This window comes from Gossypium hirsutum, chromosome A05, assembly GCF_007990345.1.
Source record: "Gossypium hirsutum isolate 1008001.06 chromosome A05, Gossypium_hirsutum_v2.1, whole genome shotgun sequence".
Classification (NCBI taxonomy): domain Eukaryota; kingdom Viridiplantae; phylum Streptophyta; class Magnoliopsida; order Malvales; family Malvaceae; genus Gossypium; species Gossypium hirsutum.
In genome coordinates, this window is record NC_053428.1 from 107,623,319 (window position 1) to 107,650,359 (window position 27,041).

Sequence of the window (27,041 nt, forward strand, 5' to 3'; positions counted from 1 at the left end):
TTTCATCATTTTAAAGCACAACATGTTAGCCGATTTTTCCCCTTAGCATCTAAGGCACATGCATGCTCATTTATTTGGCTCAACTTCACCTATCTTCCATTTTTCATCAAAAGAACATGAAACAACAACCATTTCCTTCATTTTAATTCATGACTAAATGCTCACAACACAACTAAAAACTAAAATATGCTTCAAGAGTTAAGGTAGAATCAAGAAGAACTCATGAACATCAAGATAGAAGCAAACTACAATGAACTTACCTTCAATTTTCTTCCCCAAGTGACCGAACATTCAAGAGCTTTCTCCTCTCCTTTCTCTTCTCTAACTTTCGGCTATGATGAACAAAGATGGACAAAACTTTGTTCTTTTCACCCCTTTTTCTTTTAATAAAATTTCATATTTCATCCATTTAATTCTTTAATACAAAAGACATGAAATGCCCATCATGGAACATTTACCTAAACCATTATCATGGAATATTTACCTAACCCATTATCATGGAATATTTACCTAATCCATTATCATGGAATATTTACCTAACCCATTATCAATTTGTACCATGAGTTATGGATATCAAGTGCTCATATTGTCTACAACAACATGATGGCTAGCCACTTCATGTAAAATGGGAGGTTTGTCATGCAAATCCTCCTATTTTGCACTCCTATTTTTTTGGCCACTTCAATTTAGCTTATAGAATTTTCAAACATTTTCACATAGGTTCTATTTCATAATTTCACCCTCTTTTTCTTATGGAACAAAAATTAACTAAAATTGCCGGGTTCTATCTTAAGCTTGGGCCTTCTAGAGGCCCACTAACATAATTAAACCTATGCCAACATTCACAGAATTCCCGAAAATTGGGGCGTTACACTTTAATTCATCCAAGAGTAGATGGAAAAGCAGAGACATAAAGATGAGAGAAATGCACGGATTGAGAAGCTTATTGAGGAGTTGAGAGCAAATAGAGTTGCTTAAAGGTAGGATCCATTATAGAGAGAGAGAGAGAGGAAGAAATTGTCCATTCTACATGCAGGCAACAACATACAAGTCAAGGTAACGATGATTTTGATGATATGTTAGGGAACAATGATACAAATAGAGTTGCCTAATCGAGGGATGTTGCACCACGTGCGGCTTGTCTTTGAACGATCGGCCTAGGCAGACACTTGTTGGTCAGGAAAAAATGGAGGCTGGGCATAGAGCCAACCATTCAAATTATCAGCCCAGCTCCAGCCACGACGTCGACAGCCTCATGGGGAGACACCAAGCTGGTTAGGTCCATTTGGGCAAAACGACGACGGTTCGAGGTGCCGGGGGAGTCGCGTTGGCGATGGCACCACCGGGCAGGGTGGCGATCTGGCGACTGGTGGATGGTTGGTAGCAATGGTTCTCCGGTGATAGAGTAGTTAAAAAAAATTAGACTCCTAGTGAGACTATATCGGGTAACTTGATTTCAAATTAATTTTTCCAAAGATAATATTGCTTTAATGAATTTAATATTAAATTTAATTTAATATTTATCTAGAAAATATTTTATTAGTTTAATATTAATATGATTAATTCTAATCCTAGTTGAACTCTCTCTAAACTCTCTTTATATAAAGAGAGCATGAGTCATTATTCTCATACACTTGAATTTAAGAAAAGTTGTAGAGAGAAAATTCTCTAAAGAAATTATTTCAAAAAAAATTTAGAGATATTCTTGCTATTTACAAATTAACCTCAAAAGTTTAAAGAAATTACGAAATTGCCTCACTGGTAATTTTGTGATTTTTTTTTATTTGAAGTGAGTCCACACTTGGTAGACGTGAGCTTGAGGATATCAAAGAAGACTACTTGGTCAAAGCGTTCATCCTAGACAAATCATTAATATATGATTTTGATTAAGTGTTTATTACTTTAGATAAACAAACAAGTTCTTGTTTTTGAAAAAAAAATTAAGACTCAAATTTTCCCTTAAACCTATTTTCTGTTGCATTTTTCAAACACGATTTTCCAACAAGATTCTTGTACCTCTCCCCATAAATAGAGAGCACAAGTTGACCTAAAAGTACACTTTATACATTATTCATAAGTGGCAATTTGTTTCCTAAGAATAAATTCTATTTTTTGAGAATTACGATCTTTATCAATTTTTTATAGAGAGAACTTACTTTCCATATTTATATATGTCAAATTAAGCTCTTAAGACCCTAAAAGAGCTTATTCTCAAGTATTTTACAACGCTTTTTATTACTTTTATTTAATTATTAAATTTCATGTTCAATGTTAGTGTTGATTGCATTTCTATATTTTTTTGGAATAAAATGACAAGTTTATACCATTAGGGGTTTAACGTTTGAACTAAGCTTATTTCAAGAATGTGGTTGAGCTGAAAATGAGAAGAGAAGTCTGCTGAGGCCAACGTTGCGACATGAATGTCTTGGTGTTGGACTTCACCAAATTGCAATCTTGAGTAGTCTGTCTCAAAAGTCACGACACTAACCTATGTGGTTGCAACTCTAAGCTATTGAGGTCGTAACATCGAGCACAGTTGCCAAAGTTAAGGATATCATGTCGCCTGAGGACAATGTCATGACACTAAAGCTTTCAAATACCCAAGGTGATACAACATTAGTGCCTAACAAGGGGAACATCTGAAGCGTAGTCTTCAATCCAATCAAGCTTAAGTCAAATGTTAAGTGAGGGCATAATTACCAAATGTAGATCAATTGTCTCAGACTATATAAGTCACTTTTAGATTCTTAATAGTATATTCCTTTAGGTTAAATTTTTAGAATTTCCTCTTTAAATTTTCTGCACTTTTACTTTTCTTAGCAAAAAGTAAAGGGACTTCCTTGTACCTTTTGCACTTGCTTCAATATTTTAATAGATTTTGTTTAGACATCATATGTTCTCCGATTAGTGGAAAATAAGATTAAAAGGGTTTGGGTGTTTTTTTAGGGCTGATTTACTAAAAAAGGGTCCTTTTATAACATTATTTATCGAAATGGGCCGATATTTTAATTATTTATCGGAAAGGGTCATCTTCCCTAAAGCACGTCCACATCAGCGTGAAGTCAGGGGACGTGTTAACAAAACGCGTCCCTGGGGGAGCGTTTTGCTCCCTTTTTAAGGGTTAAAGTTTTTTGATTGGTTTAGGGTTAGGGTTTAAGTTTAGGGTTTTAAGAGTTTAGGGTTTTAGTATTTTTAAGGGAAAATTAATTAAATTAGGGTTAATTAATTAAATTAACTATTAATTGTAAAAAATCAATTAAATTAGGGTTTAGGGTTTTTATGGTTTATTAATTAAATTAATTATTAATTTAAAAGAATCAATTAAATTAGGGTTTAGGGTTATTAAGGTTAATTAATTAAATTAACTATTAATTTTAAAAAATCAATATATAAATTTTTTTATTTTTTTGCTGCAATAGTATTAGAGAAAATAATTTTGAGAAGACGTTTCTGAATAAATAGTGTCAAAAACACTTCAAGCAGGATGCACTGTCAACAAAATTACGGAAAAAAGCTCCCACATAGACTCTCTTTTGCTACATTAGTATCTGAAAAAATAATTTTAAGAAGACGTTTCTGAACAAATAGTGTCCAAAACGCTTTAAGTAGGATGCACTGTCAGTAAAATTACGGAAAAAAAGCTCTCACGTGGATGCTCTTTTGCTACAGTAGTTACTTTTTGACCTTAGACTATATATGAGCCAAATTTCATTCTTAGGTTGCATAAGTTATAGCAAGAGAAATTGAGGCTAAAGTAAAATAGAAACTGAAGATGAGTGAACATATTAGTGTTGTTATTTACTATGATGGTGAGGTCTGTGACACTGAGAACGCCGTTGTTTTTTAATCGGAGAACATAGCGCGACTGGTTTTTAAACAGAACATAGATTTGACAGAACTTGGTAAAAGAATTAGGCGTAAAATTTTCGGACCGACGCCAATGAAAGTTTTGTCTATTAAGTATCAATTTTGTGCTTCGGTTGATCCCGTGAGATATGACTCATTCAATATAAAAGGTCCTCGTAGCTTAGAGGCAATGGTGCAGACTCATCTTGCTAGTGGATCACCCTATTTTGAGTTATATGTACAATTTTCATCTCTAAATGATGCATTTGCGACTTCAACATCTACTGTTGTTCAAAAAGAATACACGACCCCTGCCCGACATTCCATTAGTGGGTAACAAAGCACAAAAATGTTTGTGTTTGGTAGCAGTATGGAATACACAACCCCTGCATGATACTCTATTAGTGGATGGGACATGTACCTCGGTGGGTCAATGTTTGATACTGGAAATACGTACTGGGGAATGACATCAACTTCTAGTGGTTGGTAATCCACATCGAATTGGGGATGTTATGAAATATCTAGAAAAAGGGATGATGTACTCCCTACGACATCCACCGGAGAGGAGACCTCGTTTGTTGCAGATGATGAGTTCGATATGGATCCACCTCGAGATCCCGGCCCCGATAGTGCAGAAGTTCCATTATTTTCAGAACTGGAGCCTGTTCCAACCATATCTGAAGATGTTGAATAGGGTTCAGATGAAGAAGAAGAAGATCCGTAATTCAGGGCATACTTGCCTCCAGCCCACATGCATAATGTCGATCAATCTCAAGATGATGCGTTGGAGTTTCCAGAGCTACCACACAGAAGGCGTGACCGTACAAGTTCGTCATTGGATTCGGGTGAATTGGAAGTTGGTAGAGAGTTTTCCAATAAGGATAACTTTCTTGGTGCATTGAAACAACATAGCATCATAAATAAGGTTAACTACAACATGGTTAAATCCAAGTTCGATAAGTTTGAGGCCAAGTGTGCAGTGCAAGACAATACATGTTCATGAAAAATCATGGCCTCGTTGAGAAAAATGACAGACTTGTGGGAGATAAAAAAGTACAAAGGTCCACATACATGTGTTAGCGGTACAATATCACTAGGTGTTTAGGGTTTTTGAATAATATTGTTATTACGTAATGTTGCATTATTTAACGTACTTCGTTGACAGGTGTTTCACAAGATCATTCCAAGATGGATTCAGATATGTTAGCTAGATGAATACTACCGACGATGAAGGCGGATCTGAAGACTTCAGTGTCGGTCTTAATTATCAATATTCGTAGTTGAACTACACACCCTCTTACCATAAAGTTTGGATAGCTAAGCAGAAGGTGTTGGAAAAGACGTATGGTAGGTGGGACGCTTTATATAATAAAGTGTGGCAGTGGTGTCAAGTGCTGGAGAGATATGTCCCATGTTGCATAACAGACCTTGAAACGGCACCTGCATACTACAACGACCGATTGCTCCGTGGATGCCAAGTGTTCAAGCGTCTGTTCTGGAGTTTTAAGCAATACCGGTACGCATTTCTATACTGCAAGCCATTGACACAAATTGACGGTACCTTCATGTATAGTAGATATGCCTATCAGCTATTTCTAGCTGTGACACAGGATGGCAATAGGAAAATCTTTCCAATTACGTTTGCAATAACACCGAGGGAGTCAGCTGATGACTGTGATTTTTTTCTTTCTAGGTTAAGGAGGCATGTTTGCCCCCAACTTGATATATGCGTTTTATCAGATCGGGGCACTAAAATACTAACCGCAATTGAGTGACAAGAAAGCCAATGGCATCGCACACACCATCGATATTGCCTAAGGCACGTTACATCCAACTACTACGGGCAATATCTATTTACAACTGAATGACGACAAGTGACCAACATGGTTATTTAATCTCTATTAATATAATTTCGTTTGTAATATTCAATTTATTCTGAATGGAAGAGTGGTATGTAATTTTTGTTATCAACTTTTATTGGCAGGGTATGAAATAAATAAGGACCGTTTTCATGACATGTTGGCGGTTTTGCGTTCAATTAACGAAGAAGGCGCAGATTACCTTTGTAACATACCTTTTGAACAGTGGACACAAGCATATGACGGCGGCCTACGATATGGTCATATGATTTCAAACTTGGCTAAATGCATAAATTCTGTTTTAAAAGGAACGCGTCATTTGCCAATAACATCGGTTGTGCGAGAGACATATTTTCGTTTAGCGGCACTATTTTTAAAGCAAGCAGCGAGTTATAAAGGTTAAATGAAGTGAGGTCATGTATGGTGCGCAAATGTATTATGAGGATTAACAAGGCGAAGGCACGGGCCAATACCATGTACACAATGTGTCATGATCGCGACAACTTATGGTTTTGTGTGACGAAGTTTGACAGATCGAACCAATGTATTATTGGTGGGCAATATCGTGTACACTTGAGAAATTGGACCTACGACTGTGGGGTGTTTGACGCGCTACGTTATCCATGCGCTTATGTAATTGCAGCTTGTCAGACTCTTCGTCTGGATCCCACTACATATGTCGTGTGGAGACACGTATTCTCACCGATCCTAGATGAATGTAAGTGGTCATCTGTATCGCTTGCTCCGTTTAAGCTATTACCGGATAGAGAATTACGTCGCAAACCAAAGGGTCGACCTTGCTCGACTAGAATACGTAGCAATATGGATATCCGAGAAAGAACAAACCAACAAAAGTTGTGCGGATGGTGTAGAAACCCAGGCTATACAACTCGATCATGTCCAAATCGGAATAGCTATAGTTGTTGTAATAAAATTATGTTGTATTATTTATATTTTATTAAAAATATTAAAAATATTTTCGTATTTAAAATAACATTTATTTTAATAAAAAATATTGGCTAATTTAAAAGAACATTTATTTTATTAAAATTATAAAAAGTAAAGTACAACTAAAATATTAAAAACCACTTTTATTTTATTAATTGAAACTATATAAAAAAGTATTTACAAATATATTAAAAAAATCAATGTTGGTGCTGGTTGGAATCAGTGCCACATGGGGGTTTTCCACGGTTACGCACTAGATTCCTCCTTGGTTCAGTTTCCGGCGAAGGTTGTGGTTGCTCCGGCAGAAATTGTGGTTCCTCCGGCAGGGGATCTGGTTGTGGGTGTTGGGAGGATGACCCACCTTGATAGAATAATGACTGCGGAGGTGTTTGCATCACTCATGGCGGAAGTGTTTGAATCTCATAAGGCGATGAGTAATTGTAAAAAGAATAGCTCCCCGACGGAGCCTCGTGCGATCCCTCATGCGACGGCAACCTATTGATTGGCGGTTGAATCAGAGTAATTGAGAACGGAGATGAATCGGGCCATGCATTCCAACCTTCCATAGGACTGGGAAAAGGAAACATATAAGGTTAGGGTACATATAAGGGCTAGGATATGCATCTGGCATAATCTGAAAAGGCTGTGATATGGGTGTCATCGGTTGAAGTGTTGGGCCTGGTGACTGTGTGGGCGCTGTTGATGGGTCCGGTGACTATGTGGGCGCTGTTGATGGGCCCGCATCGTCATCCATTCTTCTTGGATTTAAAGGGCCTCGTTGTTCCCTTTATGCTCGAATTTGCCATCGCCTCTCTTTTTCTGACTGTAAATATGGCTTGCCATGGATCCTAAACCATGACATGTATTCCGGCACGCATGCTAACTCAGGAATAATAATCGGTTCCTAAGTAGGTATATAGTCATACTGATTTTCCCACATTTTGATATATTCTGACCAGTGTCTCGGCCAATTCGTATCCAATAGTCGTAAGTCGATTTTATGCTCATCATCGAGCACCTCAGGTGCCACGGGAACCAGTTGTCAGAATTCAAATTGCTGTAATACTCTATTTGACTGGTGCATCTCCACGATAGCATAGTTGACCAATGAGATCTTCACATGGAAAATAATCGGATTTTGAAAAAATTTATCCGGAATTACTGCCCGAATTATCGGATCATCGTATGGTGTCTATTGAAACTATATGAACATGATAAAAATATTAGTTATATACATAATACTAAATAATAAATACGAAATACGAAATGACTATTTTATTATGTATGTATATTTTATTTAATACTTACTTGTGCTTCCGAACGTTGGTTTAATAGAAGCCGTATATCTTCAAGAGATGTGGGTATTCCAACATAACTCACTGAATGGTTCCACCTAATTAAATAATTTTTTAGCATACAATTATATTTTAAATCTACGTAATAATTGTAAAATCTAATATAAAATTTACCTCGTTATTAGTGGGAATGTATATGGGTGGTTCACTCGAGGACGTAAAAATAGAAAGCGTAACCATGCCCATGATTGCAATAGTGATAGGCATCTTCCGGTTTTGGCTTTATTCGGTCGCATCGCCCTGCACATCTTCCGGTACAATGTTGCTAACACGGCAGACCCCCAACTTAATTCACCTGCTGTTCTAAAATCAACGAGTTTCAGCAATCATCTCAGATGTACGCGGTTTTGTGACAAGTCTGGCATTAGATAACCTCCAATCATCTCAAGAATGTATACCCGAGCATATCGTATTCTTTCTAGTTCAGTCGAATCATTATCCGGCTCCGAGAATGTGTCTCATAACCAGCCCATCTCGATCCGACCTCCGTTAATATTATTTGGAATAGCATCCAAAAGCTCGTAGCATATGGCTCCCCAATCAGCAAATTGAGCGGATTCGGTGACTGTGTACTCATCCACTAGAAATCGCAATTGCAATTGCAATTGCACGTCTTCTAGAGTGATAGTACACTCTCCGCATGGAAGATGGAAAGTGTACGTCTTGGGTCTCCACCTCTCTATCAACGGACTGATTAGTTTCGGGTCCAACTTACACCACCGGCCTATCGTGGCCACGTGTCAAAAACCTACTTCCCGCAGGTAATTCTCTATCAACAGCGACGGAGGACCAGACATATTACGGATATAGCATTGCAACACCTTATCTACATACTGTTATAAAAAATTATAAAATAAAAAATAATTAAAATTGAAAAAATGAAAAAAATTAAATAGTATTCAAAAATTAATGAAACTTATCACTTACCATTGTCATTTGATCGACAGATATGTGTTTGTTATCAAGACGAATTAATTCTCCGGCCATTGCTAACACGATCGTATATTTTTCTAATTTAAAAAAAAAACTAATTCAAAAAAATTTAAACAGAGCTTTTTTTGCAAAAATTAAAGAGAGCTTTGACAAAAATTGAGAGAATTTGGAGAGAATTTAGAAAGAATTGTGAGAGCTTTTATAGTTTTTTTTTACCGTTGGAGTTCAAACGGTCAAGTGACCGTTTGAGCGGGGCAAAACGCGTCCCTAGGGGAGCGTTTTGTTGACACATCCCCCGACTTTGCGCTGACGTGGACGAGCTTTCGGGAAAAATGACACTTTCTGATAAATAATCAAAATATTGACCCATTTCGGTAAATAATGTTATAAAAGGGCGTTTTTTAGTAAATTAGCCATTTTTTTAGAATACACCCCACATCGAAAGTATAAATAAAACCATTGGTATATATAAGATATATACTTACAGACAAATTAAATCTGTCATTATAGATAATCCTATACCAATGATAGTAGCATGTGTCAATATAGGTTCGTCATATACTAACAAATAAGTAATCCGTCAATCTATACCTCTTTAAAAGGTCTAGAAAATATCAGATTCGCTGGATTATTGTAAAAAGGAGTAATTATTTGTGATGCGTTATCATAGTGTCGTGTCGCATATAGCTGTTTAATTTATCAAACAAAATAAAATAAATGGGCTTCAAAATTTTTAAATCAAGAATGAATAAATTGATTTGTTTGAAACCAAATTTTAACATTCTGTGTATCGAAACCATTTTTTTTGAAAACGGGGATCGACTTATTTAAAAACGAAAATGGAGTCGCCAAGCTGTCGAAACCATTTTTTTGAAAAATGGGGTCGACTTTATATTTTGAAAAGAAAACAAAAATTGAGAGTCGCCACCGATCTTTATTAGGTGTGATCAGATTACCTAGAAATTTGGTCGTTTCGATAAAATATTTCATTTTATTAAAACAAATGATTTTGGTCTACAAAAATTGAGAAAATGAGTCCGGGAGTCGGTTACGTGTGAGGAAGGATTAGCACATTCGTCACTCCTAAAATTGGTACCTAATTGATAAATTAACGTCTTTAATGTCGAAAGTTGAAAGGATTTTAAAAGAAATTTTGAAATACGATCTTTTTTATGAATGTTAATTTTAAAACGCTTGAATTACATTGAAAAGAGCATCAAAGGCCCACTCGTTCCGAGATAACGAAATGCTACATCTAGTAAGTTAGGAAGCGGCATTCAAATCTTCGGGAGTAAGTTTGCCTTTGATCTTTATCGAAAATTTGTATATTTTGAAATCTTAAAGGATATTTGGTTTTTTAGGTTTAACAAGAAAATCAAAACCCAATAAGTTAGGGCACGATCTCTTGAATTCCCGAAACGCGAAATATTGCCTTACTTTGAATAAAAACGAACGCGACATTTAACAATGTGCGTTTATTTTATTTAGAATAAAAACTGGCCATATTTGGATAAATACTTTTGAGGTTAATAAGCAATATGATTTAAACAAAATGAAACCAAAAGGGAATATAGAGCACAAAATGATAATACATGAATTAAATGCTAGTTCAATAAATATCAACAAAATATTAACAAATAATTTCTAGAGCATATAATGGACATGTTCACATAATACACTATTTTAAGAGATCAACATTAATAATCACAAAAGAATGAAACGAAATAATATATGAAAAATTTCGAAGTGAATAAAACGATTTAAAATAAATAACAAATGAAGCAATTATAAATAAAGAATATAAAAAGGGGTTTCAAATGGACAATGTATAAAAACTTAAAATAAATAATAAAAAGAGCTTTTAAAGAAAATAATATATATATATTTTTAAAATAAATAACATATGAACAGTTTAAGTTAAATTCCGTACATGAAAATTTCAAATAGATAATATATCAAATAATAAAGAATATATAGAAATGTTTTAAAATAAATAATATGTGAAAGGTTTAAAATAAATAATAAAAATGAATTTTAAACGATTAGCATGTGAAATAGTATAACTAAATAACGCATAAAAATTTTAAAATAAATAATATATAAAATAGTTTAAAACAAAAGATATTTATATATATATGTAAAGACCAAAATAAGTAATATATATGATAACTTAAAAATAAATAATATATAAAGTTTAAAATGGATAATGGTTTAAAATACATAATATGTGGAAACACTTAAAGTGAATAACAACAAAACAATTTAAGATGAACAGTAAAACGTTCAATGATATATAAAAATCTAACAAATGAAATATAAAACCATTTAAAGTGAACTATGTATATAACAAAAGAATGAACAATAATAAATAATAAATAAAAGAGATTAAAAACAAACAGATTAAGGGTGAAATTGGAACAATATGAAATTAGAAGTAAAAAATTATGATAAATGAAAACACAGGGTCAAAAAATAAGAACGCGCAAGGTTTGAGGGTTGATCGGGAAATTAATCTTGAAGTTCTCTGCGCACCGTTTCACGTAAGACCGCAATGGATCAGACACAATACCCTGGGGCAAAACTGAAAAACAAAATAAAAGGAAGAAAAGGAACAAATCGACAATTGCAGAGAAACGGAAGGATCAAAGTGACAAATAGCCCAATGATCTGAAAACGCGCAGACCCCTTGAAGCGGGTCAGGTCACGCGCAGATGGCCCGATACGGCGCGATTTCAGCATTGGTCTCCTTCGTGCAAAACGACACCGTTTTGCTTTGCCACTTAAACCAGTTTTTGTTTTTTTTTTTTGCTATTTTCTTCCTTTTCTTAAAAAAACAGAAACACTCCCCCATCCCCATTTTCTCTGCTAGGGATTGAAACCCGTCATCGCCGTCGCCGTCGTGACGCCACTGTAGGCGGTGGTTGAGGTCGTGCGAAAAGGGGTTTTTTAACCCCGATTTTGAAATGCCCGAAGGCTGTGTTCTCTTAGCCCGAAAACTCGAAAGAGGAGACCTATTTTTTTCCTTTTGGGAGTCGGTTTCAACGACGAAGAAGGAGCTCCGACGACGAGACTCTGAGGTTTAGGTAAGCCTTCTTTTCTCTTTTCCTTTTTATATATATATTTAAAAAAACAGATTTGAAAATAGAAAATAAAAATAAGAAAACAAGAAATAAAAAGAAAACGAGAAAATGAGATTCAACCTTTTTTTTCCTTTTTGATTGCTTAATCGTTTGTGTAACCAATACATTGCCGTTCGAGGCTTCTTATAGCCGAATGCAAAAAGTTTTAACCTATTGTTTGCTACTGTTTGGCTTTGTTTTCTCTGCTTTTTGATGTTTTCCTTTCTTTGCCATGTTTGCAGGTCCATGGAGGGTCAACGGACAAGGGAGTTTCCACTTTCGTGCAAGGAGAGTCTACCCTTGGGCAGAGTGAGCGCTGAGGCACATGGGTGGTGGCTACGGCGCGAGGGAGGCTCAGAAACCCTAGGGTTTCTGAGTTAGTTTAATGTTTTGGGCCTATTGGGCCGATAAAGATTGGGTTAGGGATTTTGGGTTGTGTTTGGGGCATTTGTAAATTGGGCTTGCTGGGTTGTAGTTGGGTAGTGGGTCATTTGTTTAGGTTTGGGGTCTTATTGGGCCCCGGGTTAAATTGGGCTTATACACTGTGTTTTTGAAATCTCTGAAGAATCAAACTCTTTTTTTTTTAAATTAACATATTTAAAAAATCTCAATTATCAATAGTATTTTAGAAAATAAATGTTTAAAAAGAATAATATAACAGCATGTTTGGTTGGCTGTAATACCTATGCATTGCAGCTCAATTCAGCGGGCCCATTATTAAAACATTGTTTGGTTGGCTGTAATAAGCTATTACAGCCCTATTCGTTATAGGCTTATTCAGGGCAAAAATGTTGTTTAGCATTCGGTGGTCTCCCCACGGAATGACAATTCGGAGAATGGGTGGGTAAGAAATTAGCTAAAGTTTTCAATTTTACCCTCACCATTATCCTTTCTTTCTCGCGTCTGAAATATTTTCCTTTCTTTTTCATGCTTCTTCCTTCCACTGTAATATCAACAAATTCCCAATTTATCAATTTAAACATTTTTTTAATCCCATTTCCTCCGAACTCAATCTGCATTTTCTCTTCTTCTTCAACTCTTTCTCTCTTCAATATATTGCCATCCCACTTGTAGCTAACTAGAATCTTTCTTTCACCAAACAACTTTTCCTTTGAAACCTAAAAATCCCTTCTTCTTCTTCTTTTTTTTTTGCTTAAACAAGTTTCGATCTTTTTTTTAATTAATTATTTATTCTTATTGATAAAAATGGCACTTGAATACTCAATTTTCAGCCGACCCACTTTCATTTATTCAACAAATTCCTCATCTTTCATTTTTTTAATAGAAATTTGAAGAACCAATCAAAGTTTTTACCCAAAACCAATCACTACCCAGCTCCTGTTATCTCCACCTGTTCAAATCCCCAAGCTTTGAAAGCTTTTAGATTCCCCAAAAATGGTAGTTTTGGTCACGTGGGATGGTTGAGGAAAGAAAATGAAAGTGTGGTGAATGATCAAAAAATGGTTTTGGTGAAAAGGGGTATTTTGGTGGCAATGGTTTGTGGTGTATTGGTGTTTGGATGCAAAAGAGTTTTTGCTGTAGATGGAGTGGCTAATGCTGGTTATGGAGTTATTGGGCAGTGCATATTGTTGTTGAGGAATGCTTGGCCTAAGGCATTTATGATTCTTAAAGTGTTTAAGGAACAAGGTCTGGTTTTGACAGCTCTTTTGGGTCTTTCAGCTTTCTTCTCGATGGCAGAGACTGCTATAACTACATTATGGCCTTGGAAGGTAATGATTTCTTTGACCCTGGGTTTGATAGCTTTTATACTTATAAATGCATATTTGTTGTTATGGAAATCAAAATGAATAGGATAGGGATTGTTGTAAGTTGAAAAGAATGTAGATGCTTTAGTCAGTTTATAAATACTGTCTTGTGTTACCAGCTCTTTATGTCTGTGTTTGACACATATATGGACACAAATATGTAGTATCATCGTCCAAATATATGGAAAAACTTTGAAAAAAATGAGTATACCTGTGTAAGACACGTACTCATATCCAATGCTCACATATCTTAGTATCATAGATTTTGTCTTTTGATTTTCATTTTTGTGACTGCTATACAGATTCCTTGGTGACTTGAGATATCTGGCTTAAGTTAATATAAGATTAAATCTTGGTTTGCCATGTGAACATTCTATATGAACTTCATTTCTTATTATTAGTTTATCATGGTTGAATTTGGATGATAATCATCTCTAAATTTGGATGATAATCATCTCTTCTAGATATGAGCTTAATTATTGTAACTTATAAAAGGAAACAAACTGTTAATGGTGAGCAACAGAGGAAGAAAGATAGATGGAAACTCCTTAGAGTGAAAAGGGAGAAGAAATGTGAATGAAAGAATGAAAACAAAGAAAGAGAATAATAGAGAAAAACAAATTATAGAATAAGCCAGAGAACAACTTAGAAGTATTTACTATTTCAACTATTAAACCTAAGTCTACATTGATTAAGTAGTATGGCATTTTGGTCAAGCTATTAGGCAAGCCTTTTGAAGTAGTATTGTATTTTGATTAAGTAGTATTGTATTTTTGGATAGTTTATATGATGGAGAAGCTATATTAGAACTGGATTATAGAACTGTATTTTTTGATGGTTTACGTTAGATTCGTGCTTGAGACATCTTATAGAGGTCAAGGTACAAAGTTCTGTAATGTTTGAGTTCAGTTAGGTTTTCATTTCAATTTTCTTTTTTAGTAGAACTTGTCTGGAGGTAGCATGGAATTTATTCTTTGATTTCTTTTTTAGTGACTGCATTTTGTTTTATTTTGTTGTTGGCACTAGGCCAAGGTTCAGTTGTTAAGGAAGCTATTAAATTTTCAACTAAAAGTTTTTAGGCCAAATTTCTCTCCTCTCACCCTTTTCTCTCTCTTATTTTCCTGGTATTATAGTTTATTTTGTTGAATTTTACATTGTTTTGATGTTGTCTATGGAAATGATTTAATAGCAATTGCTGCAAGAGGAGGGATGGAGACTTTGAGGTCTACTTTACAGAGGTTATACATGACAAGGGCTTCTGCATATAGAGATGCTCTTAAGAGTTTCATAGAAGGATATCAAGAAGGTATCCAGCAGATCATGGATAAAAATGAAGCTTCTTTTAAAGCACATCAAGAAGGCAATACTGATAAAAATTCAACTTGATGGCTGATAAGTGCATAATCGAAGATGCATGTGAGTACTTCTCCAGCATACCTATTGTAGATACAAGTTTAGAGATTTGGTGGAGTTGAGTTGGTATGAAATCACAAGAATGATACATGTCCTGAGAATTTTCCTGTATTGAGAAAGTGACCTTTAGAAACTACAAAATAATGGAAATCTTCATTGACAATGGTGATGCTCTTTCCTTCTTATCATTTGATGTTTATTAATTTTTGTTGTAGTTTAATATTCAACGTGCTTGAGCTTGGAGAAATGTAAAAGAACCTTAATGCTTTATGTCTTTGTTAAGTGCAACTGAAGAATTACTTAGATATCTGCTGTCAGCTGCTTGATGATCTAGTCTGATGAATGAGTTTCAATCTGTTCATTTTTGCTACTTCTAGTTTCAATACATTAACTTTGTTAATCTAAGTTTGAGGTGATGTAAATGTGGTTAGTTATTTCTTTGCTGCTCGTGGATTAGTAAAATAGTTTGATCTGTTAATTATTGATGCTCTTGAGTAAATTCAGTTTGGTAAATGGATTCGATCTGCTGTGGAATCTATTGTTTTTTATCAGAGTAGCTATTGAATTATTTTCTATTGCTCTCTATTTGCTCGATAGTTTGTTTCTTTGAAGCTTATTGTTACTTAAAGGTACCAAGATTGCTTTAGAAGGATTCACATGCACTGTGTTTGAGATCTAAATGGATGATCTTCAAGGAGAATGTGTTCATTAGGATCCACTACTTCATACTTCATGTGGTGCTATACTCAACGATCATGTTTCATCATCTAATTAATGCCACAAGTTTGAATATGTAAGGTGGATCAATTTCTTGGACCATCTTATATATGATATGGTCAATGAAAGCAAAAACGTTAATGCTATTGAGGCGTTTTTGCTGCGTGTGAAAAGCTAGTATTCTAACGGGCTAGCTTCCATGTTTTTTGTTCTAACTCTAACAAACTTAGTTATGTTGGTGAAAAGTTAATTGCTTAATAGATTAGCTGTGAAAAGCTTATTACTTAACAGCCTAGCTTTCAAGAATAGTTTATATGTATGTGGTGTTTAACATTTTTTCTGTCATAATTAAATGAAATGAAAATGTGAAATGTAACATTATAATGTTTGTTATATGTAACAAAGTATCGATTAAAATTATTACTTAACTAATAAATTAGCATTTAAATTCTATCATTATTTCTATTTTAGTGTCTAAATTTTTTTAATCACAAGCTATTTATTACTTCTAATACTTTGGTTTTTTTATTGTAGAATAATTAAATTATTTGTTTCACTAATGATATTTTAGCATATTAAATATGTATTGTAGTTTAAAAATAAGAAAGTAGATTATATATTAATTTTATAGTATTATATATTATGATTTTTTAATTTATATAATAATAATTATACTAAAAATTTTATTAAATTATATATTATTTTATTAAATTATATTTAATAATAATTATGTTAAAATATGGTCAAAATATTTATTTTTTTATTAATTTTTTAACAATAATCTTATTAAAATTTAATAACAATAACAATAGTCATCTACCTAAAAAAATTCTGCTAAGGGTATTCTGGTCATTTCAGATTTTTTTCTTATGCTATTACAACATCATTCCGTTCAACCAAACACAAGGGTACTATTACAGTTCTATTCCATTCCATTCAACCAAACAATTGAATTACTGATTACAGTTCTATTCCATTACAGCTCTATTCCATTACAGCTCTATTAAATTACAGTCCTATTCCATTACAGTGAACCAAACGTACCATAAATGTGTTTTAAAAATTACTTTTTTTTATTGAGAATAAAAAATGAAATCGATTATTTGGTTTAAAGTAAAAAATTTAATGTGGTATGTTTTGGACTCTTCAAGGTGCTGAGTATTCAGTTTTTTCTTTGGGAGTTAATGCGTCTAGACTCTAGAATACCAAATAAGTGAATTAATAAATGCTTAATAATAAACATGTAATCGTACTCTCAAACTCACATCAAATTTAAACTTTTATTGCATATAAGAAAATAGTTAAACTGTTAGAATTATGTGACCCAAATTCTAAGAGATTGCTTGCAAGTCAAGTTAAACAAAAATATATTTTCTTTCTAGAAGATTTAGTATTTATTAGTATAATATATTTAGCATTTATTAGTATAGTTTATTTGACTTACTAATTTAGCCTATAAATAGGCTCCTTTACAATCTTAGAATTAAGAGACACCCATTAGATTAGAACTCATAACACATTCAGAGAATTTTGTGTTTACGTTTGAGGGTTCTTTGTTTTTCGGGTTTTCGGGGTTTAGTTTTTATCTCCATCTTTTGTACTCTTCATTCTTTTGCCATTATAGTAAAATTATCTTTGCCCGTGGTTTTTTATCCTCTTTTGAGGGGTTTTTCCACGTTAAATTTGTGTGTTCATCTTCTCAATTTCTTCTACTATTTTTACTTGTTCGTTGCTTAATCAGGACGATCCTAACAAGTGGTATCAGAACTAGTTTAACTTTCATAGATCAGCCCGGTCAGAGATGGCAGCAACAAGGTTTGAAATTGAGAAGTTCGATGGTGAGACAAATTTCAATCTGTGGCAAGTTCGGATGATGGCAATTCTAGTTCAAAATGGCTTGAAAAAGGTTGTTACAGGGAAAAAGCCTGAGAATCTAAATCAAACAGAATGGGAAGAGCTTGATGAAAAGGCCTTGTCTGCAATCCAGTTGTGCCTCGCGAATACAGTATTGCAGGAGGTATTGATGGAGAAGACCTCATTCGCCTTGTGGAAAAGGTTAGAAACTCTTTATGCGACTAAGTCTCTGGCTAACCGTTTAGTGTTGAAACAACGTCTATTTACGTTTCGCATGAACGAAGGTGAGCTTCTTAAAGATCACATCAGTCAATTCATTACTCTTTTAAATGATTTAAAGAACGTTGAGGTTCATATTGACGATGAAGATCAAGCTATGCTATTATTGTGCTCTTTACCCTCTTCATACAAGTCTTTCAGGGAGACCCTGATTTATGGCAGAGACAAACTCTCGTTCGAAGATGTGAAAGGTCATTTGTTGAGTAGAAACAAACTCGACAATGAGTTTGATTTGAATAGCAAAGCAGATAGACAAGCTTCCGTTTTGGTAGCATCAAAGAAACGAGACAAAAGGTGTCGCTATTGCAAAAAGTTAGGTCACGTCAAAGCAGATTGTTTTAAACTGCGAAATAAAAGAGCTGCTGAGAGTAACGAGGAAGATGTAGCTGGTGCTAATTTGGTCGATGAAGGCGGTGATGATTTCTTGTTAGTGTCAACGAGCGATAACTCCAAGCTTACGTCTGAGTGGATCCTAGATTCAGGATGTTCTTTCCACATGTGTCCCAATAGAGAATGGTTCTCCACATACAGTTCAGTTGAAGGTGGAGTTGTGCATATGGGAAACGATTCATCTAGTAAAATAATCGGTATTGGTACTGTTAAAATTAGGATACACGATGGGACGATTAGGACACTCTCAGATGTCAGGTATGTACCTGATTTACGAAAGAATCTCATCTCCTTGAGTATTTTAGACTTGAAAGGATACAGAATCAACATCGAGTCGAGCGACATTAAAGTATCTCGTGGAGCTCTCGTTTTGTTAAAAGGTAAAAGAACCGGTAGTCTTTATATTCTGGAAGGTTCTACAGTGACTGGTGAAATCGGACGTCCCTCGTCCGTTACGGAGTCAAAGTCAACTCATTTGAAGCGGAGGCAACTTGGTCATAGGAGGGAAAAAGGTATGACTGTTTCGTTGAAGAGAGGTTCTCTTTTGGATGCAGGTTTTGAAAAGTTAAGGCATTGTATTCGTGAAAATCAGACCCGGGTTAGTTTTGATTTGGCAGTGCACAAGTCGAAGGCTAGAAGTCTTCCAGCTTCTAAGCATAGATTCGACTCAGTTAATTCCCTGCATAGTTCAAGATAGGCCCGTGGCGGGTTTTGGCAAAGATGGCATTGAAAGAATTCGTGTCAAGGTGGAGATTGTTAGAATTATGTGACCCAAATTCTAAGAGATTGCTTGCAAGTCAAGTTAAACAAAAATATATTTTCTTTCTAGAAGATTTAGTATTTATTAGTATAATATATTTAGCATTTATTAGTATAGTTTATTTGACTTACTAATTTAGCCTATAAATAGGCTCCTTTACAATCTTAGAATTAAGAGACACCCATTAGATTAGAACTCATAACACATTCAGAGAATTTTGTGTTTACGTTTGAGGGTTCTTTGTTTTTCGGGTTTTCGGGGTTTAGTTTTTATCTCCATCTTTTGTACTCTTCATTCTTTTGCCATTATAGTAAAATTATCTTTGCCCGTGGTTTTTTATCCTCTTTTGAGGGGTTTTTCCACGTTAAATTTGTGTGTTCATCTTCTCAATTTCTTCTACTATTTTTACTTGTTCGTTGCTTAATCAGGACGATCCTAACATAAACCTTAGGGCATACCCTCACATAAATTTCTATTTTGGCCGAAATACAACACACAATTATTACTACATAGTACCAAAAAAAAAAAGAAAAAAGAAAAATAATAGAGCATGCAATTTGGGTTCAGTACTGGGGTAGTTTGTGAAATTTACAATAACTATAGTCCTTGAATTTCTTAGGCTTATATTTAGGAGGAAGTTGGGGATCAACGAGTTGAGGAAGTGGGCCAACGACAAATTCCCCTGGAGGCTCCAAGAATACGGGCCATGACATCCTCGTTTTCTCCTTGTCTACTGTTGTTCGATGCAGCACTGCCTTGTACTTCCCGTTGCTTAGTATCTAAATTTAAAAATAAAAAGTACTTAGACTATATTAAATGTCTAATGGAGCAAATTTTTTTTATAAACTAACATGTACAAGTTAAAGTGTGTTTTAACTAAAATAATGATAAGAAGCATTGAAAGAAGAAAATGCAGTAACCTCAATTTGGTCGCCAATGTGAATAATAAGGGCGCCGGGGATATATTTGGCGTCGATCCAATGGCCATCCTTGAAGACCTGCAATCCAGGGACCTCGTTGGGCACCAACACAGTCATGGCAGAAAGATCAGTGTGGGATGTAACCCCAAGAGTAAGATCAGGGCGTGGACATGGCGGATAATAATTTATCTTCATCAGATACTCAATCTCCTCACCTCCTACTCCTTGTTTCAAAACATCTGCTTCAAGCCCTAGCCCCGTTGACAGCCATTTGAACAGTTTATCCACCACCTTCCTCACCTCCTGTGCATACTCCTCGTTCACTGCTCTGTCACCAAACCAATAAATTTTTTACAATCTTGTTAAAAATGAAAGCACAAGAAAATGATTATATCTTGCATAAACTATGACCTGTAAGAAGGAGGATTCTTGGGCCAAAACTGGTGGTTAATGCATGAAGCTGGCCATATCTTATGAAAAAGGTGATCAGCCCAGTTCTTCTTTCCATTAACATCTTCCCCGATCTTGCTTCCATAGCCTTCAAGGGTGAGTGCACCCGGAGGCTTAGCATACACTTCTTTCTCTTCCTGAGGGAGATCAAAGAACTCCTTTCCAACTTGTTGCAGTTTTTGAATTAGATCAAAGGGTATCCCATGGTTCACAACCTGGAATATCCCCCAATCCCTGCTAGCATTGGCAACCAAATGGATGATATGATCCTGATCAGGGTGGTTGATATCGATAACAGGTATGTCAGGGATGGGACCATGAAATGTTGTAATTGCAGGTTGTTCATCTTCGGGTCGAACAAACTCTAGTGGGGTATTGTCTTTAGCTAGAGATGAAGAAACAATGGCTTGGACTCGTTCCACCTCCATCTGACTCCTTTTTTTCCTCCTGCTTTGTGTTCCCTATCTTATCGCACAGTTGCTTTTATAGGAAACATACCAAGTAGTAACATAAAAATAAAGAAATAACGTGGAGTTTCAGAGTTCACTTATTAGAATATAACAACCACCATGTAAAGAACATGACACGTTTATCGTCCTTCAACCTCACTAGAACAAGGATAAAAATGTCTATACCTATGCTATGATACAAATTGAATCTTTTCCTTTAAATGCTCCTACGTGACTTTGGATCTGTCACAAAAAGTGATCTGTCTACTTACTCAAAGTAGGTGCCTATATATTTATCAATCTTCATAATTAATAATGGACACCTCTAAAAAGTCCACACTTGCATCCATAAACATGTATATATTCATGTTCAATTTTATCCTTTTTTACATAAACATGTAATTATTGTAAAATTTTTAATTAATTTATAAAATTAAAACAATTTCTTATCATATCAATAAATTTTAAATGATTTTTTTTAACAATTCATTTTTTAATAATTTTTTAATCGAACCAATCCAATTAATTGAATCGGTAAAACGATAACTTTATCAGTTTGACCACCCGTCTAGTCTAAAATTTAATTCCATGTTATTATATCATATCATATTTTGTACTCTTTCTTCCTCCTTCCTTCGTCGTTTGAGAAAGAGTAGGAGAGAATTGGAGTAGGGGAGGAATGGTAGCAAAGGAATGGTGGGAGAGAGAGAAAGAATGAGAAGAGATGGTGGGGAAGAGGAAAAGGGATGTGAGAACAGTACTAGAGGGAATTTACCCTTAATAAAGCCACACATCCAATTAATGGAGTGAGATATTACGACGTGACGAAGACAAATAGAAAACCTTACATAGGGTATGGTGGAGCCGAAACAAGTTAGAAAATCGTGGCACAAATTTATTAATTTAGAGAAGTGTGCCACAAATTCATTGCATATATTTTTTAATTTTAAAAATTATTTTAAGATCATTAATGAAATGATGAAAAAAACATATAAACATGAATCCTTCAAATTTTTTTAATGTTAATTTAAATATATGTTTATGTCATTCTCAAACATATTTATTTCAATATTTTTAATGTAATTTCATATAAATTAATATTATATTCATGTTAAAAATTATCGTTTTTACATAAACATGTCATTATTGTATAATTTTAAATAATTTAATTAATAAAATAATATCTTATCATATCATGTATATGAAAAATAATATTAATATATACCAATTTTCTTCCTTTCTTTTACTGAACAACAACAACGACAAACGAACTCATAAATTTTGGATGAAACCTAGAAAAATTGTAAGAAAAAAAAAAGCTAAAAATAATTTGAAACATCAAACTTAAATTAATATCTCAAAATTTAAAATTAATATAAAATTTAAATAAGAAAAAAACAGAGAGAGTAAATTCATAAAAAAAGAGAAGAGTTTAAATTGAGAAGACAGGTAAAAAAACAAAAGAAAGAGAGAAAATATTAAATAATTGGTAAATTGATCCATGATGGAACTAAATTACTCACAAGCGTTAGATATGCAGTCAAATTGAGAATAAAGCTTGCATGAAAACTAACGGGGTGTCATTTCAAAACGGTTGAAGTAATGGCGGAGGGAGAAAAAAATTTTTGAACCGAAATTAAAATATAGTAAAAATATAATTTTATTATTTTAATAGTTTATATTTTTATAATTTTTGAATGATTAAATTAATTTATTATTATTTTTAAGAGCTCAAAGTGTAGTTTTATTATTTTTAATTTAAAATTTTATAAATTATAAAAGACATAAATAAAAAATTTCCCATTTTAAAGGGCTAGAGTCCCTGCCAACCCTGTTGACTCCGTTACTGTTAAGGAGTATGAGGGATGAAGAGGTAACGAAGAAACGAAGAGAGGGAGAGGGATAAACATTATTAAATGATATTATTTATTTATTTTTATTTAATTAAAAATGGCACGTGCCGTGAGAAAAAAATTTTAATAGTTTGTAATTGTTGGATTAAAGCGATAATGGAATCAAAGTTTAGATACTAATTATAACAAAAAGATTTCAAAACCTAAATAGAAAAAATTGCATATAGCATAATTAGATGTGCTCATGGGCCGGGCCGGGCTCAACTAAAAATTCAAACCCATTTATTGGGCCCGACCCAAAAAATAGGCTTAAAATTTTACCCAAGCCCGACCCAGATAAAAATGCTAAAACCCGGGCTCAACTCGACCCGTTCGTATTAATTTTTATATAATTTTTAAATATGTATAATACATTAAAAATACTAAAAACATCAAAATAAATATTTCCCAACAAATTGAAAATAAATTTTAAAAAATATGTAACCTTAAATAACACTAAGATAAATGCAACTTAACAAGCAAGTACCTCTAAAATAATAACAAAATTAATAAATACCTTTAAAATAATAACAAAATTAACAATAAAATAAGTTTTATACAATATTCAAACAATAACAACAAAATAGTAGCAACATAATAATAATATTAAAAAAAAGTAGATTTTTTTGGTCCTTTAGTGAATTCAGGCCTGGCCGGACCCGGGTCAAAAATGCCTTACCTAAGGTCCGGCCCATTTTTAAACGAATCTTATTTTTTGTCCAAGCCCATTTTTTGGGCATATATTTTTGCTCAAACCTTCTCACATTTTGAGCGGACCTTCGAGCCAAGCCGAATGGCCTGACCCATGATCAGGTGTAATCATAATCTTTGTAATGTATTGATTCAGTTATATTAAACTAGTGACATTACACTTTTTATTATTTTTGTGCAATCTTGAAGAAATATATAAATATAATGTTTAAAAGATAGACATATTATAGATGTATAAATTTTATCTTTACAAAATTGATGTAAATAAAATAATTTAAAATAATAAGATATTGTTGATTGATTAAATTAAATAATTTAAATTTTAATGAAAGTGTAATTAAAGATAAAACAAGAACTCTACCTTGGAAATTTTTGTAAATATTTTAAAGAATTTTCAAAAATTAAATAAGGATTTTCAGAATTGAGATTATAATTTGATTTAATTTGTATATGTACACAAATAATAGATAGAATTAATTATGATTTTAATGTATTAAAATTGCACATTTATATTATTATTATTTAATAAAACATTAACATTTTATTGTATTAATGTTAAAATACTAATTTCAATTTTCTAATTATGTTATGTTCCATGTTGATAAGAGAGGGCAAGCAAAAGAAGATCCAATTCAAGTTGTTCGACTTGAGAAAAAAAAATTTAGACCTGGCATAAAAAGAAGAAACCAAACAAATTTAAGAAATAAGAAAAAAAAAGAAAATAACAAAAATAAAAAATTTAAGAATAAAGAATAAATATTCAAAATAATAACTAAATAAATAAAAGATAGAATACAAAAGTGGAAGATGAATCGAATAAACCGATATGGATATGATGGATAGATAGATAAGTGTCCAATTGAACTCTTTAAGGTATAAACTCCAACAAATTCAATTAATGACTCTAATCAACCCTCCAAGAAATAATCCTTATAAAATTGAAGGATTAAAAATGAATTCTCACGACTCATTGAAAAAAATTGAGAAGAAAATTGTTTCTAAAAATCATAAGAAAGCAATTTTGCACAAAGAAACTAAATCCCAACAAACTCAATTACTGACTCTAATCAACCCTCCAGAAAATAATCCTTGGCAAATTGAAGGGTAAAAAATGAATTCCCATGATCCTTTAAGGAAAATCTAGAAAAAAACTACTTCTAAAAATCACAAGGAAGAAATCTTGCACAAAGAATCTAACTCTTATAGTTGAAAACTTTATTAATGAAAACAATTGTCTCCTTAATGAACAATGAAAAAGTCTTTATATAGGCTAGCTAAATACATCCAAATAAAACTTTAAAATATACTGAAACTCTAATAAATCTAAACAAATAGTTTTAAACTAAACTTTCTTATTTGACCAAGAAACAAAAAACTCCTAAAAAACTTAAAATACTTAAACAATATCCAAAATTCAAAATAAATAAATAATAAAAATAATAAAACCTAATAAATACAATATTGGACTCATATATAATAAAAATTAAGCCTAAAAATCGAACCTAATATGATTTAAACTCGAATTGAAAGCTTGAAACTTGTAATTCCTGTTATAATCTCGTTCAGAAATTCTGCTTGTGCAATCTTCACTAAATCAGTTATATCTTGAGCTCCCAAACTCAAAATCGAGTGATTAAAAGTGCATTTCGAAGCTTCAAGCTCTCTGCAGACATCTAAGCTCATAAATTTCTTGATCCCATCCAAAAATTCGTCTCAAGTTGACTAATCTTTTCATTTTGAGGACTAACATCTTGGTTGAATCTTTAATAAATTTCACCCATTTCGTGCATTTATCATTTCTTGTTTCCTCGAAAAGATTCATCCTCTCATATTGTCTTTGATTGAATCTTGGTTTGATTTGATTGACCTTTGACATTGTTGTTGGGCCTTGAGGTAGTGTAAGCCCATCACTTTTATGGGTCTGAAATTGCGCCTTAAGACTCACATATCACTTAAGCTCCCAAACTCGGAATTGAGTGATTCAAAGTGCATTGTGAAGCTTAGAGATATATCTTTGGACGTTATCAAACTTAGAAATTCCTAGATTTCATCCAAAAAATAATTACAAGTTGACTAATTTTCCAAACTTGAAAATTGGCAACTTCGGTGAAAAGAATTTAATAAATTTCATCCCAACTGTGCATGTATCATATATTTTTTAATTTGCTAAAAATCATGGATCTTGTGAAGTTTTTGAGTTAAAAAATTGTAATGCCCCTAAAATCATCATACTAAATTTGTAAAGTGTCATACTCAGAAAGTGTATAATTGATTTATTGAGTAAATAAAATAAAGTACATCAATGTTAGTGGAGAAAGGTATTGGGTACTAGAGAAAGTTGAAAAAAGTATTATATTGTGAGATATAAATTCAAGGTATTGAATAAATTGAGAAGAAGTGAAAAGTTATGGGGTCAAAGTGTGGATATTTAAAAGTTGAGAGGTTAAAATGTAAATTCAAAAAGTTAAAGGACTAAAAGTACAAATACCTAAAATTGGAAAGAACATAAATGAAAATATATAATTTGACCAAGGGCAAAATATTCCTACTAATATAAGTTGTATTTTTGCATCATAATCTGACCATATAATGCAACTTAATATTAGTTAAACATTAGGTAATCAGTTAGTCAATATTTTCTTGATAGATTTTGTTTTTCTTGCAAAAATCATAGAGGACATATACAAAAGATAATAAATAAATGATGAAATTTTATTAAACAATCTATTCGAAAAAAATGCATGCATTCCTAACAAAATAACTACACTAAAGGCACTAAATTACAACAATGGAAAGTAGGATACACATCCAACTACTCTTCTTCTATAAATACCTTTTCAGCACCTAAGAAGAAAGAGCCATCCGCACTCTACCCTCCAATGAACTCTAAAACTGTCTCAAATTATCAACTTAACGACTCTCCACACCATTCATATTATAAATCGCTCTCAATCTACTAACTCTTTACATCCTATATGGTGTGAAACACTCTCATTCTAATTCTTAACATTTTATATAACTTACAATATGGTTTTTGAAACTTTGGTTCCTCTTATGGAATATGGATGAGTTATCCTTTCATCATTGCTTCTAGGCAACTTCAAATAATACTGTAATCCAATAAAAGAACCCAAATTAAAATAATTATAATAAAATATAATAAAAAATAACACAAACAGAATGTAAATATAAAAACTAAAACTAACCCTAAGTCATAGTTAGATTGATATATACATTGTTTCCAATGTAAAAGGACGTGGGTTCAAGTGCACTGCAGCGCATTATCCTCCTATTTAAAAATACAAGTTTATTGAGTCATAGTTCGATTCATATGGGCATTGTTTCCAATGTGAAAGTACATAGGCTCAAGTATACTGTAA

General features: G+C 33.2%; 1 protein-coding gene and 1 long non-coding RNA gene across 2 annotated transcripts; one reads left to right on the top strand and one right to left on the bottom strand.

Moving 5' to 3' along the window:
* Positions 1-11,754: 11,754 nt before the first annotated feature.
* On the top strand, positions 11,755-15,542 carry LOC107959506 (uncharacterized). Its single transcript, XR_005927598.1, has 3 exons — positions 11,755-12,024; positions 12,303-13,790; positions 15,016-15,542. It is a non-coding gene; the product is annotated as an uncharacterized lncRNA (long non-coding RNA).
* Positions 15,543-19,675: 4,133 nt separating this feature from the next.
* LOC107959507 (flavonol synthase/flavanone 3-hydroxylase) lies at positions 19,676-21,168 on the bottom strand. Its single transcript, XM_016895578.2, has 3 exons — positions 20,571-21,168; positions 20,160-20,487; positions 19,676-20,018 (listed from the first exon to the last, which is right to left on the bottom strand). The coding sequence occupies exons 1-3, from the start codon at positions 21,035-21,037 to the stop codon at positions 19,803-19,805; spliced, it is 1,011 nt and encodes a 336-aa protein (XP_016751067.2). The 5' UTR covers positions 21,038-21,168; the 3' UTR covers positions 19,676-19,802.
* Between the last annotated feature and the right edge of the window lie 5,873 nt (positions 21,169-27,041).